Here is a 16,522-nt window from a genome sequence, read left to right on the forward strand (position 1 = left end):
CAAGTGGGTCTCACTAATAGCCATTTGTGTTGTAGTCCCTCTTCAGGTATTTCTGGAAGTGTTTTTTGTCTAATTTCTGAACCTAGTGTGTATGATACACAGGGTATGTAATATCGCAATATTTTTAATAAAATGGTAAACCTACTGTTTATTATAAATGTTTTAAATCTCTTTCATCTCGCAGCCTATATTTTCATGTATAACTGATATTTTCAATATATATATTTGATATATATGTAAAATATATTATGAGAATAATTTGATATTTTCTTTTCACAAGGATTTGATATTTTCTTTTAACAAGGATTTGATATTTTCAATTGACAAGGTTTTCATATTTTCAGTTGAGAAGGGTTTTGATATTTTCATTTGTGAAGTTGTGGTTTGATATTTTCATTTGTGAATGTGTGGTTTGATATTTTCATTTGTGAATGTGTGGTTTGATATTTTCATTTGTGAATGTGTGGTTTGATATTTTCATTTGTGAATGTGTGGTTTGATATTTTCATTTGTGAATGTGTGGTTTGATATTTTCATTTGTGAATGTGTGGTTTGATATTTTCATTTGTGAATGTGTGGTTTGATATTTTCATTTGTGAATGTGTGGTTTGATATTGTTATTTGGAAAGGGTTTGATATTTTCATTTGAAAAGGTTTTGATATTTTCATTTCAAAAGAGTTTGATATTTTCATTTCAAAAGGGTTTGATATTTTCATTTCAAAAGAGTTTGATATTTTCATTTCAAAAGGGTTTGATATTTTCAGTTGAGCAGGGTTTGATATTTTCAGTTGAGCAGGGTTTGATATTTTCAGTTGAGCAGGGTTTGATATTTTCAGTTGAGCAGGGTTTGATATTTTCAGTTGAGCAGGGTTTGATATTTTCAGTTGCGAAGGGTGTGACATTTTCATTTGAGAATGCTTTGATATTTTCAGTTGAGAAAGGTTTTACATTTTCAGTTGAGAAAGGTTTTACATTTTCAGTTGAGAAAGGTTTTACATTTTCATTTGAGAAAGGTTTTACATTTTCAGTTGAGAAAGGTTTTACATTTTCAGTTGAGAAAGGTTTCATATTCTCATTTCAAAAGGGTTTGGTATTTTCTGTTTGATAATTTTTCATTTGAGAAAGGTTTTGATGTTTTCATTTGAGAAAGGTTTTGATGTTTTCATTTGAGAAAGGTTTTGATGTTTTCATTTGAGAAAGGTTTTGATGTTTTCATTTGAGAAAGGTTTTGATGTTTTCATTTGAGAAAGGTTTTGATGTTTTCATTTGAGAAAGGTTTTGATGTTTTCATTTGAGAAAGGTTTTGATGTTTTCATTTGAGAAAGGTTTTGATGTTTTTATTTGAGAAAGGTTTTGATGTTTTCATTTGAGAAAGGTTTTGATGTTTTCATTTGAGAATGGTTTGACATTTTCGGTTGATCAAGGTTTCATATTTTCATTTGAGAATGCTTTGATATCATCAGTTGAGCAGGGTTTGATATCATCAGTTGAGCAGGGTTTGATATCATCAGTTGAGCAGGGTTTGATATTTTCAGTTGAGCAGGGTTTGATATTTTCAGTTGAGCAGGGTTTGATATTTTCAGTTGAGCAGGGTTTGATATTTTCAGTTGAGCAGGGTTTGATATTTTCAGTTGCGAAGGGTGTGACATTTTCATTTGAGAATACTTTGATATTTTCAGTTGAGAATGCTTTGATATCTTCAGTTGAGAATGCTTTGATATCTTCAGTTGAGAAAGGTTTTACATTTTCAGTTGAGAAAGGTTTTACATTTTCAGTTGAGAAAGGTTTTACATTTTCAGTTGAGAAAGGTTTTACATTTTCAGTTGAGAAAGGTTTTACATTTTCAGTTGAGAAAGGTTTTACATTTTCAGTTGAGAAAGGTTTTACATTTTCAGTTGAGAAAGGTTTTACATTTTCAGTTGAGAAAGGTTTTACATTTTCAGTTGAGAAAGGTTTTACATTTTCAGTTGAGAAAGGTTTCATATTCTCATTTCAAAAGGGTTTGGTATTTTCTGTTTGATAATTTTTCATTTGAGAAAGGTTTTGATGCTTTCATTTGAGAAAGGTTTTGATGTTTTCATTTGAGAAAGGTTTTGATGTTTTCATTTGAGAAAGGTTTTGATGTTTTCATTTGAGAAAGGTTTTGATGTTTTCATTTGAGAAAGGTTTTGATGTTTTCATTTGAGAAAGGTTTTGATGTTTTCATTTGAGAAAGGTTTTGATGTTTTCATTTGAGAAAGGTTTGGATGTTTTCATTTGAGAAAGGTTTTGATATTTTCAGTTGAGAAGGGTTTGATATTTTTATTTGACATTTTCCATTTGATAAGGGTTTCATATTTTCAGTTGAGTAGGTTTCATATTTTCAGTTAGAGTAGGTTTCATATTTTCAGTTGAGAATGGTTTGATGATTTCATTTGAGAATGGTTTGATGCTTTCATTTGAGAATGGTTTGATGATTTCATTTGAGAATGGTTTGATGCTTTCATTTGAGAATGGATTGATGATCTCTTTTGAGAACGGTTTGATGATTTCATTTGAGAATGGTTTGATGATTTCATTTGAAAAGGGTTTGATGATTTCATTTGAAAAGGGTTTGATGATTTCATTTGAAAAGGGTTTGATGATTTCATTTGAAAAGGGTTTCTTATTTTCATTTGAAAAGGGTTTGATATTTTTATTTGAAAAGGGTTTGATATTTTTATTTGAGAATTTCCATTTGATAAGGGTTTGATATTTTTATTTGAGAATTTCCATTTGATAAGGGTTTGATATTTTTATTTGACAATTTCCATTTCATAAGGGTTTGATATTTTGATTTGGCAATTTCCATTTGAAAAGGGTTTGATATTTTTATTTGACAATTTCCATTTGATAAGGGTTTGATATTTTTATTTGACAATTTCCATTTCATAAGGGTTTGATATTTTAATTTGGCAATTTCCATTTGAAAAGGGTTTGATATTTTCAGTTGAGTAGGTTTCATATTCTCATTCGAGAATGGTTTAATGATTTCATTTAAGAATGGTTTGATGCTTTCATTTGAGAATGGTTTGATGATTTCTTTGAGAATGGTTTGATGATTTCATTTGAGAATGGTTTGATATTTTCAGTTGAGAAGGGTTTGATATTTTCATTTGAAAAGGGTTTGATATTTTCATTTGAGCAGAATTCATATTTTCAGTTGAGCAAATTTCATATTTTCAGTTGAGCAGATTTCATATTTTCAGTTGAGCAGATTTCATATTTTCAGTTGAGCAGATTTCATATTTTCAGTTGAGCAGATTTCATGTTTTCAATTGAGCAGATTTCATATTTTGAGTTGAGAAAGTTTTGATATTTTCATTTGAGAATGGTTTGATATTTCAATTGAGAAGGGTTTGATATTTCAATTGAGAAGGGTTTGATATTTCAATTGAGAAGGGTTTGATATTTCAATTGAGAAGGGTTTGATATTTCAATTGAGAATGGTTTGATGATTTCATTTGAGAATGGTTTGATGCTTTCATTTGAGAATGGTTTGATGATTTCATTTGAGAATGGTTTGATGCTTTCATTTGAGAATGGATTGATGATTTCTTTTGAGAATGGTTTGATGATTTCATTTGAGAATGGTTTGATGATTTCATTTGAAAAGGGTTTGATGATTTCATTTGAAAAGGGTTTCTTATTTTCATTTGAAAAGGGTTTGATATTTTTATTTGACATAAATCAAAGGATAAATCAAAATATTATTTATTTTATTTATTTTTATTATTTAAAATCAAAGGATTTTTATTTGACAAAATAAAGGATTTGACATATGGTTTGATATTTTCAGTTAAGAAAGATTTGATATTTTCAGTTGAGCAGATTTGATATTTTCAGTTGAGCAGATTTGATATTTTCAGTTGAGCAGATTTCATATTTTCAGTTGAGCAGATTTCATATTTTCAGTTGAGCAGATTTCATGTTTTCAATTGAGCAGATTTCATATTTTGAGTTGAGAAAGTTTTGATATTTTCATTTGAGAATGGTTTGATATTTCAATTGAGAAGGGTTTGATATTTCAATTGAGAAGGGTTTGATATTTCAATTGAGAAGGGTTTGATATTTCAATTGAGAAGGGTTTGATATTTCAATTGAGAAGGGTTTGATATTTCAATTGAGAAGGGTTTGATATTTCAATTGAGAATGGTTTGATGATTTCATTTGAGAATGGTTTGATGCTTTCATTTGAGAATGGTTTGATGATTTCATTTGAGAATGGTTTGATGATTTCTTTTGAGAATGGTTTGATGATTTCATTTGAGAATGGTTTGATGATTTCATTTGAAAAGGGTTTCTTATTTTCATTTGAAAAGGGTTTCTTATTTTCATTTGAAAAGGGTTTGATATTTTTATTTGAAAAGGGTTTGATATTTTTATTTGACATAAATCAAAGGATAAATCAAAATATTATTTATTTTATTCATTTTTATTATTTAAAATCAAAGGATTTTTATTTGACAAAATAAAGGATTTGACATATGGTTTGATATTTTCAGTTAAGAAAGATTTGATATTTTCAGTTAAGAAAGATTTGATATTTTCAGTTAAGAAAGATTTGATATTTTCAGTTAAGAAAGATTTGATATTTTCAGTTAAGAAAGATTTGATATTTTCAGTTAAGAAAGATTTGATATTTTCAGTTAAGAAAGATTTGATATTTTCAGTTAAGAAAGATTTGATATTTTCATTTGACTTGGTTTTGGTATTTTCATTTGACACAGTTTTGGTATTTTCATTTGACACAGTTTTGGTATTTTCATTTGACACAGTTTTGATATTTTCATTTGACACAGTTTTGATATTTTCATTTGACAAGGTTTTGATATTTTCATTTGACAACTTTTGATATTTACAGTTGAGAAGAGTTTGATATTTTCATTTGACACAGTTTTGGTATTTTCATTTGACAAGGTTTTGGTATTTTCATTTGACAAGGTTTTGATATTTTCATTTGACAAGTTTTGATATTTACAGTTGAGAAGAGTTTGATGTTTTCATTTGACAATAACCATTTGACAAGGGTTTGATATTTCCATTTGAGTTTTCTTTGTTCATTTCATCTGAAAATGGTTTGATGATTTCATTTGAAAATGGTTTCATGGTTTCAGTTGAAGGAGGTTTCATGTTTTCAGTTGAAAAAGGTTTCATGTTTTCAGTTGGAAAAGGTTTCATGTTTTCAGTTGAAAAAGGTTTCATGTTTTCATTTGAGAATGGTTTGATGATTTCATTAGAGAATGGTTTGATGATTTCATTTGAGAATGGTTTGATGATTTCATTTGAGAATGGTTTGATGATTTCATTTGAGAATGGTTTGATGATTTCATTTGAGAATGGTTTCTTATTTTCATTTGAGAATGGTTTCTCATTTTCATTTGAAAAGGGTTTCTTATTTTCATTTGAGAATGGTTTCTTATTTTCATTTGAAAAGGTCTTATTTTCATTTGAAAAGGGCTTCTTATTTTCATTTGAAAAGGGTTTCTTATTTTCATTTGAAAAGGGTTTCTTATTTTCATTTGAAAAGGGTTTCTTATTTTCATTTGAAAAGGGTTTCTTATTTTCATTTGAAAAGGGTTTCTTATTTTCATTTGAAAAGGGTTTCTTATTTTCATTTGAAAAGGGTTTGATATTTTTATTTGACAATTTCCATTTGATAAGGGTTTGATATTTTTATTTGACAATTTCCATTTGATAAGGGTTTGATATTTTCAGTTGAGAAGGGTTTGAAATTTTTATTTGACAATTTCCATTTGATAAGGGTTTGATATTTTCAGTTGAGAAGGGTTTGATATTTTCAGTTGAGAAGGGTTTGATATTTTCAGTTGAGAAGGGTTTGATATTTTCAGTTGAGAAGGGTTTGATATTTTCAGTTGAGAAGGGTTTGATATTTTTATTTGACAATTTCCATTTGAAATGGGTTTGATATTTTCAGTTGAGAAGATTTCATATTTTCAGTTGAGTAGGTTTCATATTTTCATTTGAGTATGGTTTGATGATTTCATTTGAGAATGGTTTAATGATTTCTTTTGAGAATGGTTTGATGATTTCATTTGAGAATGGTTTGATATTTTCAGTTGAGAAGGGTTTGATATTTTCATTTAAAAAGGGTTTGATATTTTCATTTGAACAGATTTCATATTTTCAGTTGAGCAGATTTCATGTTTTCAGTTGAGCAGATTTCATATTTTCAGTTGAGCAGATTTCATGTTTTCAGTTGAGCAGATTTCATATTTTGAGTTGAGAAAGTTTTGATATTTTCATTTGAGAATGGTTTGATATTTCAATTGAGAAGGGTTTGATATTTCAATTGAGAAGGGTTTGATATTTCAATTGAGAAGGGTTTGATATTTCAATTGAGAAGGGTTTGATATTTCAATTGAGAAGGGTTTGATATTTCAATTGAGAAGGGTTTGATATTTCAATTGAGAATGGTTTGATGATTTCATTTGAGAATGGTTTGATGCTTTCATTTGAGAATGGTTTGATGATTTCATTTGAGAATGGTTTGATGCTTTCATTTGAGAATGGATTGATGATTTCTTTTGAGAATGGTTTGATGATTTCATTTGAGAATGGTTTGATGATTTCATTTGAAAAGGGTTTGATGATTTCATTTGAAAAGGGTTTGATGATTTCATTTGAAAAGGGTTTCTTATTTTCATTTGAAAAGGGTTTCTTATTTTCATTTGAAAAGGGTTTGATATTTTTATTTGAAAAGGGTTTGATATTTTTATTTGACATAAATCAAAGGATAAATCAAAATATTATTTATTTTATTCATTTTTATTATTTAAAATCAAAGGATTTTTATTTGACAAAATAAAGGATTTGACATATGGTTTGATATTTTCAGTTAAGAAAGATTTGATATTTTCAGTTAAGAAAGATTTGATATTTTCAGTTAAGAAAGATTTGATATTTTCAGTTAAGAAAGATTTGATATTTTCAGTTAAGAAAGATTTGATATTTTCAGTTAAGAAAGATTTGATATTTTCAGTTAAGAAAGATTTGATATTTTCAGTTAAGAAAGATTTGATATTTTCAGTTAAGAAAGATTTGATATTTTCAGTTAAGAAAGATTTGATATTTTCATTTGACAAGTTTTGATATTTACAGTTGAGAAGAGTTTGATATTTTCATTTGACAAGGTTTTGGTATTTTCATTTGACACAGTTTTGATATTTTCATTTGACACAGTTTTGATATTTTCATTTGACAAGGTTTTGATATTTTCATTTGACAAGGTTTTGATATTTTCATTTGACAAGGTTTTGATATTTTCATTTGACAAGTTTTGATATTTACAGTTGAGAAGAGTTTGATGTTTTCATTTGACAATAACCATTTGACAAGGGTTTGATATTTCCATTTGAGTTTTCTTTGTTGATTTCATCTGAAAATGGTTTGATGATTTCATTTGAAAATGGTTTCATGGTTTCAGTTGAAGGAGGTTTCATGTTTTCAGTTGAAAAAGGTTTCATGTTTTCAGTTGGAAAAGGTTTCATGTTTTCAGTTGGAAAAGGTTTCATGTTTTCAGTTGAAAAAGGTTTCATGTTTTCATTTGAGAATGGTTTGATGATTTCATTTGAGAATGGTTTGATGATTTCATTTGAGAATGGTTTCTTATTTTCATTTGAGAATGGTTTCTCATTTTCATTTGAAAAGGGTTTCTTATTTTCATTTGAGAATGGTTTCTTATTTTCATTTGAAAAGGGTTTCTTATTTTCATTTGAGAATGGTTTCTTATTTTCATTTGAAAAGGGTTTCTTATTTTCATTTGAAAAGGGTTTCTTATTTTCATTTGAAAAGGGTTTCTTATTTTCATTTGAAAAGGGTTTCTTATTTTCATTTGAAAAGGGTTTCTTATTTTCATTTGAAAAGGGTTTCTTATTTTCATTTGAAAAGGGTTTCTTATTTTCATTTGAAAAGGGTTTCTTATTTTCATTTGAAAAGGGTTTGATATTTTTATTTGACAATTTCCATTTGATAAGGGTTTGATATTTTCAGTTGAGAAGGGTTTGAAATTTTTATTTGACAATTTCCATTTGATAAGGGTTTGATATTTTCAGTTGAGAAGGGTTTGATATTTTCAGTTGAGAAGGGTTTGATATTTTCAGTTGAGAAGGGTTTGATATTTTTATTTGACAATTTCCATTTGAAATGGGTTTGATATTTTCAGTTGAGAAGATTTCATATTTTCAGTTGAGTAGGTTTCATATTTTCATTTGAGTATGGTTTGATGATTTCATTTGAGAATGGTTTAATGATTTCTTTTGAGAATGGTTTGATGATTTCATTTGAGAATGGTTTGATATTTTCAGTTGAGAAGGGTTTGATATTTTCATTTAAAAAGGGTTTGATATTTTCATTTAAAAAGGGTTTGATATTTTCATTTGAACAGATTTCATATTTTCAGTTGAGCAGATTTCATGTTTTCAGTTGAGCAGATTTCATATTTTCAGTTGAGCAGATTTCATGTTTTCAGTTGAGAAGATTTCATATTTTGAGTTGAGAAAGTTTTGATATTTTCATTTGAGAATGGTTTGATATTTCAATTGAGAAGGGTTTGATATTTTCAGTTAAGACAGATTTGATATTTTCAGTTAAGAAATATTTGATATTTTCAGTTAAGAAAGATTTGATATTTTCAGTTAAGAAATATTTGATATTTTCAGTTAAGAAAGATTTGATATTTTCAGTTAAGAAAGATTTGATATTTTCAGTTAAGAAAGATTTGATATTTTCAGTTAAGAAAGATTTGATATTTTCAGTTAAGAAAGATTTGATATTTTCAGTTAAGAAAGATTTGATATTTTCAGTTAAGAAAGATTTGATATTTTCAGTTAAGAAAGATTTGATATTTTCAGTTAAGAAAGATTTGATATTTTCAGTTAAGAAAGATTTGATATTTTCAGTTAAGAAAGATTTGATATTTTCATTTGACAAGGTTTTGATATTTTTATTTGACAAGGTTTTGATATTTTCATTTGACAAGGTTTTGATATTTTCATTTGACACGGTTTTGATATTTTTATTTGACAAGGTTTTGATATTTTCATTTGACAAGGTTTTGATATTTTCATTTGACAAGGTTTTGATATTTTCATTTGACAAGGTTTTGATATTTTCATTTGACAAGGTTTTGATATTTTCATTTGACAAGGTTTTGATATTTTCATTTGACAAGGTTTTGATATTTTCATTTGACAAGGTTTTGATATTTTCATTTGACAAGGTTTTGATATTTTCATTTGACAAGGTTTTGATATTTTCATTTGACAGGGTTTTGATATTTTCATTTTACAAGGTTTTGATATTTTCATTTGACAAGGTTTTGATATTTTCATTTGACACAGTTTTGGTATTTTCATTTGACACAGTTTTGGTATTTTCATTTGACACAGTTTTGGTATTTTCATTTGACACAGTTTTGGTATTTTCATTTGACAAGTTTTGATATTTACAGTTGAGAAGAGTTTGATATTTTCATTTGACAATAACCATTTGACAAGGGTTTGATATTTCCATTTGAGTTTTCTTTGATGATTTCATCTGAAAATGGTTTGATATTTCCATTTGAGTTTTCTTTGATGATTTCATCTGAAAATGGTTTGATGATTTCATTTGAAAATGGTTTGATGATTTCATTTGAAAATGGTTTCATGTTTTTAGTTGAAGGAGTTTTCATGTTTTCAGTTGAAGGAGGTTTCATGTTTTCAGTTGAAGGAGGTTCATATTTTCATTTCAGAATGGTTTGATGATTTCATTTGAGAATGGTTCGATATTTTGATTTGAGAATGGTTCGATATTTTGATTTGAGAATGGTTCGATATTTTGATTTGAGTATGGTTCGATATTTTGATTTGAGTATGGTTCGATATTGAGATTTGAGTATGGTTCGATATTTTCATTTGAGAATGGTTCGATATTTTCATTTGAGAATGGTTCGATATTTTCATTTGAGAATGGTTCGATATTTTCAGTTCTCATATTTTCATTTGAGAATTGTTTGATATTTTCAGTTCTCATATTTTCATTTGAGAATTGTTTGATATTTTCAGTTCTCATATTTTCATTTGAGAATTGTTTGATATTTTCAGTTCTCATATTTTCATTGACAAAATGTGATATCGTTCTTAAATGAAAATATTGATTCTTTCTTGACTGAATATATCAATGCATTCTCAATGGAAAATGTCAATGCATTCTCAACTGAAAATATCGATGCATTCTCGACTGAAAATATCAAACCCTTCTCAGCTGAAAATATCAAACCCTTCTCAGCTGAAAATATCAAACCCTTCTCAGCTGAAAATATCAAACCATTCTCAAATGATAATATCAAACCATTCTCAAATGATAATATCAAACCATTCTCAAATGAAAATATCAAACCATTCCAAACTTGAATAGATCTATTTTTGAACAAATCTGTTTATTTACTGATAAGTCAATTTCTGATTGAGAAATTCAAAGAATTCATGTATAAATTCATTATGACATGAATGTCGCTCTCCACTTGTTAATACAAGATATACAGAAGACTGGATGTTGTGAAGATATTTATTATTTGAGATGTTAATTTTTTTTAAGGAAGGAAAAAACTCATCTCTGCCTCTACCGGGAGTCGAACCCGGGTCCCTCGATTGCCGGACGAGTGCTCTGACCACTAAGCTACAGAGGAGATAGAGATTTTCCTTCGCTAGAGCGTATATATGCCGAACGGAACCGTGCAATGGACGGTGAAACCGATCAGCTAATAGCTCATGGACGACGAGCCACCAGAGGGCTATATATATGACATGAATGTCGCTCTCCACTTGTTAATACAAGATATACAGAAGACAGGATGTTGTGAAGATATTTATTATTTGAGATGTTAATTTTTTTTAAGGAAGGAAAAAACTCATCTCTGCCTCTACCGGGAGTCGAACCCGGGTCCCTCGATTGCCGGACGAGTGCTCTGACCACTAAGCTACAGAGGAGATAGAGATTTTCCTTCGCTAGAGCATATATATGCCGAACGGAACCGTGCAATGGACGGTGAAACCGATCAGCTAATAGCTCATGGACGACGAGCCACCAGAGGGCTATATATATGACATGAATGTCGCTCTCCACTTGTTAATACAAGATATACAGAAGGCAGGATGTTGTGAAGATATTTATTATTTGATATTGTATAAATTGATCTTGTATAAATTCATTGATATTTAAATCATGAAAATATCATACTATTATACATATTAATACATTTAATATGTAGTTTTGACTGAAAATATTGAAAATATTGGATATCATGATAATTTGAAAATAAATATTGTATATATATCATGATATATATTGATTGATATATATCGACGAATTCTGGTGATACATCTCAATAACTTGGTTGGATTTAAATGTTTTTAGATGTTTCCTTTTGGGGATGCAACAGAAGTTGGTGAAAAAGGAATTATACTTAGTGGAGGACAAAAAGCACGCATAGCATTAGCAAGAGCTATGTATCAAGTAATGATATTTTCCATATTTAAGAAATTATATTCATTGTTATACAGGATCTGCTTGGGAATGTCCTTTCAACCTGAAATGACTTCCAAACAAAGAGATGCTGACTTGAAGAAAATATTGAAGGGCATGAAAATTGCGCGTTGTCCCGTGTATACAGGACTCAGTCGTGTACACAAGAGAGGGAAGGTGCATTCAGGGCCACAACTAGATGCTTGGTCACCCGAGGCAAGTGCGCATTTTGGCGCCCCCTTGTAATGTTGAAAAAAGGTTAGAGAATAAAATTTGTATATCCCTCTTACCAGTACTATACTAGCTTTTTATTTCCCTTATGAACAGGGCTTTAGATAACAGTGTAGTAAAGTGACCAGGGCCGCAACTAGATGCTTGTTCAGCCGGGGCTAGAACGCATTTTGGCATCCTTTCATAATGTTGAAGGAGAGGTTAAAGAGTGAAATTTGCGCTCCCTCTTGTCTGGCGCCCGGGGCACCAGACCCGCCTGCACCCCCCCCCTAGTTGCGGCCCTGAAAGTGACTACACTCAATGAGCTGCAACAAACAGCAGAATATAAAAAATTAATTGGGGTAGATATAAATACTTAAATTTTTATATGGCCCTCAAATTTAAAAAATTGTCAATCAGTAAAATTTATATCTCTGCCAAAAGAAATTTACTGAAGTAAAACTTCTTTAGATAGTAGAGGGAATTTTTGTAAGAGAAAGGAAATTCATCACACAAAAAGTGAAATGCTTTCTTATTCCTCAAAACCTTTTCCGTAGAATAACTGATTGTGTGATGACGTGCAGAGAAGCAGATGGATTGTGGTTGTGGTCTGTCAATAGACATTTGGCCGTGTAAGAAAGTAAAGTTGGAAGTATTGGTTTGGATGGTTTGTGTCGGACAAAAACAGTTTATTACTCTCCCCAATGCCTCACCCCCCTAGTCACATGAGAGTAAAAGTGCACGCGAATGCAAGTTTTGTGATGTCACAGTGTCAGTTCCTAATTGGCTGTGCTGTCACAATGCAGAATACATCCAGAGCACTTCACCTTTTTCTTTCTTTTCACTCCTGTGCTAAAGCTCTCACCCCTCTCTGATTCAGAGCCAACCCATATTATCGCCAGAAATTTTTAGTGAACAAATCTGCCACACATGGACAGCGGGTTCAATTATGATTCTATATGACACCAAACTATATAGACGCCATTAGAATTCTGCGGGTCGGATGGTGTCTTGGGATTTAAGGGGTCAATTAGATAAAGTGGATCGAGTTTAGGGTGGGAAAGGTTTAAGAAAGATAAGGGGTCAACAAGATCAATCTTATTTGAAATTAAATTTAAAATTTGTATAAATTCAATTTTGAATAATTAAAATTAAATTCAAATTTCTGAATTCAATTTTAAATAATTGAAATAAAATTTAATTTAGGTGAATCTAGTCATGTCAAACCTAGAAGTTTTACTTCTATATTGCGAGATTCTCTCGTTGATTTTTTTTGTAACATTTGGATAAAAATTCACCAAATGAAGATGCAAAAAGTAACAAAAATCAAAAATTTCAATCACTGCTTTGTCAGCAATTTTTTTTTCCAAATGTTATTCGGTGAATTTATATCATTATAATAAAAGCAAATTGAAAATTTTACCCAGCGATTTAAAAAATTTTTTTTAAATTTTTTCATCTTTCAGATTGAGGGTCATATACAAATTCCAATTTGTCTCTTTCTTTCCCCCCCCCCCAGTAATTTTTTTATGCACTGCTGTTTGTTGCATCTCATCAGACATAGTCACTATACCATTATCTGAGTTGCGTAGCTTTAGCTATATTCTTTCAGGTTGAAAAGACTTCTTTCTTAACCTTTTATACACTCACTTTCTATCAAAACTGTAGCTGGAGAAGGAAGGCTTAAAGGCATTAGTCATATTTTTTAACTCATTGTTTTTTCATATTATTCATAATTTTTTTTTATTAAATTACAGCAAAACACCTGTGTAAACTGGAACGTCAAGATACTGAAATTATTTTCTTTTCCAGACAGGTTTCCATTTTATGAAGGTGTACACAAAAATATAAAAATATGCAGTGATATATTTCTGTCGTTTTTTTTTAAACTTTAATTTTGAGAATATCGCCCTAACTACTATAAACCAACGAGTATTAAACAGAGACATGCATATTATTATTTTGAATTTTTTCATATTTGCTATTTCAAATTACTATACTTTTGAAATTTCATATTTAATGCGCTGATTGTTGGACTTCAATATAAAATGCTCTCCTGCATAGCAATAGGATGAACACTTACTTTTGTCAAAAATATATAAATAATTAATATTTAAAATTAAAAAAATTGAGAAATTGTGTACCTACTTAAAAATAGTGACAATGAGATCAACGTCCAATAACATTTGTGAAAGGTTCTACACTGCAACACTTAAATTTTGCTTTTTTTGCCCCTATGAACTCTATTTTTGTGTTGAAATTCAATACGTGTTTTAATGGCTGGTGGCTATCTCTACACTGAATCAAACCTCTGTAGGAGCCAAAACATGGTATCGTTAAATTGGTACAGTAATTCAGTCTCCCTTGCCTATTCCTCTCCCGAACTAGTTTAAATGGAAATTATCTACATTTTTCCTAGAAAAAGGAGTGTTTTCTAACAAAAGCCACAATTTCAATTGTAGATGAAATGCTAAACAAGCTTTTACTAAATTTTGAATAGTAAATACACCCAAGCCCAACCCCTTGCTTCCAGAACCAGTTCAGATAGATAATAAGCATTCATCATTTTTCCAGCAAGTAAAAGAGTTTCCTAACAAAATTGGGGGGGGGGACATTTCAGTACAACTTAACAGCCTCCCATCCAAAGGAAAAAGACTTGCACTCTGCTCAAAATTCTTTCCATTTCAGCAGGTTTTTTTATCCAAAAGATGATTAAATATGCCTTCCATTTTCACATTAGACAGTTTCCATTATAAGAGGTTTCCCTGTAATTGAAAAAAAAACCCCATTAATTATCCACTAGACTATTTTTCTGTTCGGTGCAAGACAAGTTTCCATCTCATACAGTGTTCATTTTAGACAGGTTTCATTGTATTATATTTTTCTCAACCAATATCATTATGATTTTGCATACCTTAAAAGACTCAGACTGAAACTTACTAATGCACTGTCTGTAAAAAGTTGTCATGAAATCCTATTTAATATGTCAAACTTTGCTTACAAAGTTGACTGAAATTAGCAAAATAATTATTTAATAGTGTAGTTATAGTAACCATAAATTTAAGAAATGATATTGATGAATTTACCTCTGCCATTTTAATTAAAATGGTGGAGGCTGTATATAAAGTAATGGCAACACATCGATAGTTCTGTAATGACTTTATTACCATCAGTACAAACACTTACATTTCTTCAATATAATTGTCTTCCATCTCCTGCCAAAATACCAAAAGCAGTCATACATCATCAGCATGCCCACTTCCTGCAGTAACCGCCCTATAGCAGAGATAAGCTCCTTTATTTTGCTGTGAAGGATCTCTTGCTATAGTTTTTTTTTGTTTCATTCAGAAAAATAGATCATTGTCACATGGACTCATACTGCCATACTCAGCCAATATGAGTTACTGTGGCTGTGATTTTTTTGCCAAAATGAAAGAACTTTTGCAAGGGATCCGATACTACAGTAAAGAAGAGATTATCTGTGCTATGTGTGATCCCTGTAAAACAGAAGTGGATGTGCTGATGGTGTATGCCTTCCAGTAATGTCTCAGAAGGTGATAAACATAAAAGACAATTATATTAGGGGAATTTAAGTGTTCATACCTATGGTAATAATATCATTTTAGAGAGAGAACTAGAATTTCAAAATTCATTACCTTTTGAAGCTTTCAGAAACGGGAAATCATATTTCCTGAGAATTATCTGGAATTCCCAAAATCACTCATTTGCAGTGAACCCCCATTTACCTGACTCTCTTTGTTTGTAAGATGTTTGTGTTGGCCTCGATTATCCTTTATACTTTTTAAAGTTAAAATATTTCATTTATGCTCCACACAACTTCCATTACATGACGTTTTCATGCCATGAATCCCAAATTTTATAATTAATTTGATTAATATACTATTATTTTTATTTTATTGTAATATTAATGTGATCCATGCAGTAAACATGGAAGGTTTGGTAATCTTTGCCTTAAAAGGTGAATTGGCACTCGTTCTTGTGTACTTGAGACTGCTGGTAGTGAGCCAGCCTAGCACCAGGTACTGGATTTTATTGCAGTTTGACCATTCTCTTGAAGACTTAGAAAACTTAATATTTTTCCTCTTGCAGTTTAAATTAAATTTACGCAGCATGAAATTTTATTTTTTCTCATTTTCCCACAGTTAGCAAAGAGAAAAAAAAGGATGTGGTACCTTTTGTATAGTTTGAATTCCAACTTGCCTATGCAGTACTAAGATGGTTTTGTTCCAATTAAGCTGATCACATCACTCTTAATCAGTACTGATAGATATAATAATTCATACCCACTGACACAAAATAAGCACTCTGGAATTATGCATTTTAAACTGCATCCAAACATTTGAGATTTGTAACTTCAACTTAACAAACTAATTTTCCCCCACTTGTATATAATGGTTTTTTTTTCTCATTTGAAGCCATTCAGATTCAAAAGCCTGATTGTGATCACCCTACTTGAAAGTAAAAAAACAGCAACCCCTCCCCCCTGCAATTTCTGTTTTATTTTCCTGCTGTATTGCTTAAATAGCGGGATCAGTTGTGAACGATGAATTTCTTCAGGGAAGGGATTCACATGCACCAAATTGGGTAGTGTAAAACCATAAAACCTCTTTTCTCAATCACTTGCAGGTGGTTAGAGGAAACTGACGAAGAGGATAAATTTTTAAGTATCAAGGTTGGGGGGGGGGGAGAGAGTAAAAAGAAGGTAAGAAAGTATTGGAGGGATTACGCAATCATTGTCCGAGGAAA

The 16,522-nt window shown here is 30.0% G+C and overlaps 1 protein-coding gene across 1 annotated transcript in view; it reads left to right on the forward strand.

Annotated features, from left to right (window-relative positions):
* LOC149073030 (ATP-binding cassette sub-family C member 10) overlaps positions 1–16,522 on the forward strand; it is a 142,003-nt gene that overhangs the window by 32,989 nt on the left and 92,492 nt on the right. The window contains exon 6 of the mRNA XM_089246106.1: positions 11,438–11,536. Coding sequence (XP_089102232.1) covers positions 11,438–11,536 — 99 coding nt within the window. The remainder of the gene's footprint in view (positions 1–11,437; positions 11,537–16,522) is intronic.

The sequence above is a fragment of the Pholcus phalangioides genome, unplaced genomic scaffold, assembly GCF_987345545.1.
Source record: "Pholcus phalangioides strain wild (caught in Gottingen) unplaced genomic scaffold, Ppha-v1.0 ptg000017l_1, whole genome shotgun sequence".
NCBI classification, from domain to species: domain Eukaryota; kingdom Metazoa; phylum Arthropoda; class Arachnida; order Araneae; family Pholcidae; genus Pholcus; species Pholcus phalangioides.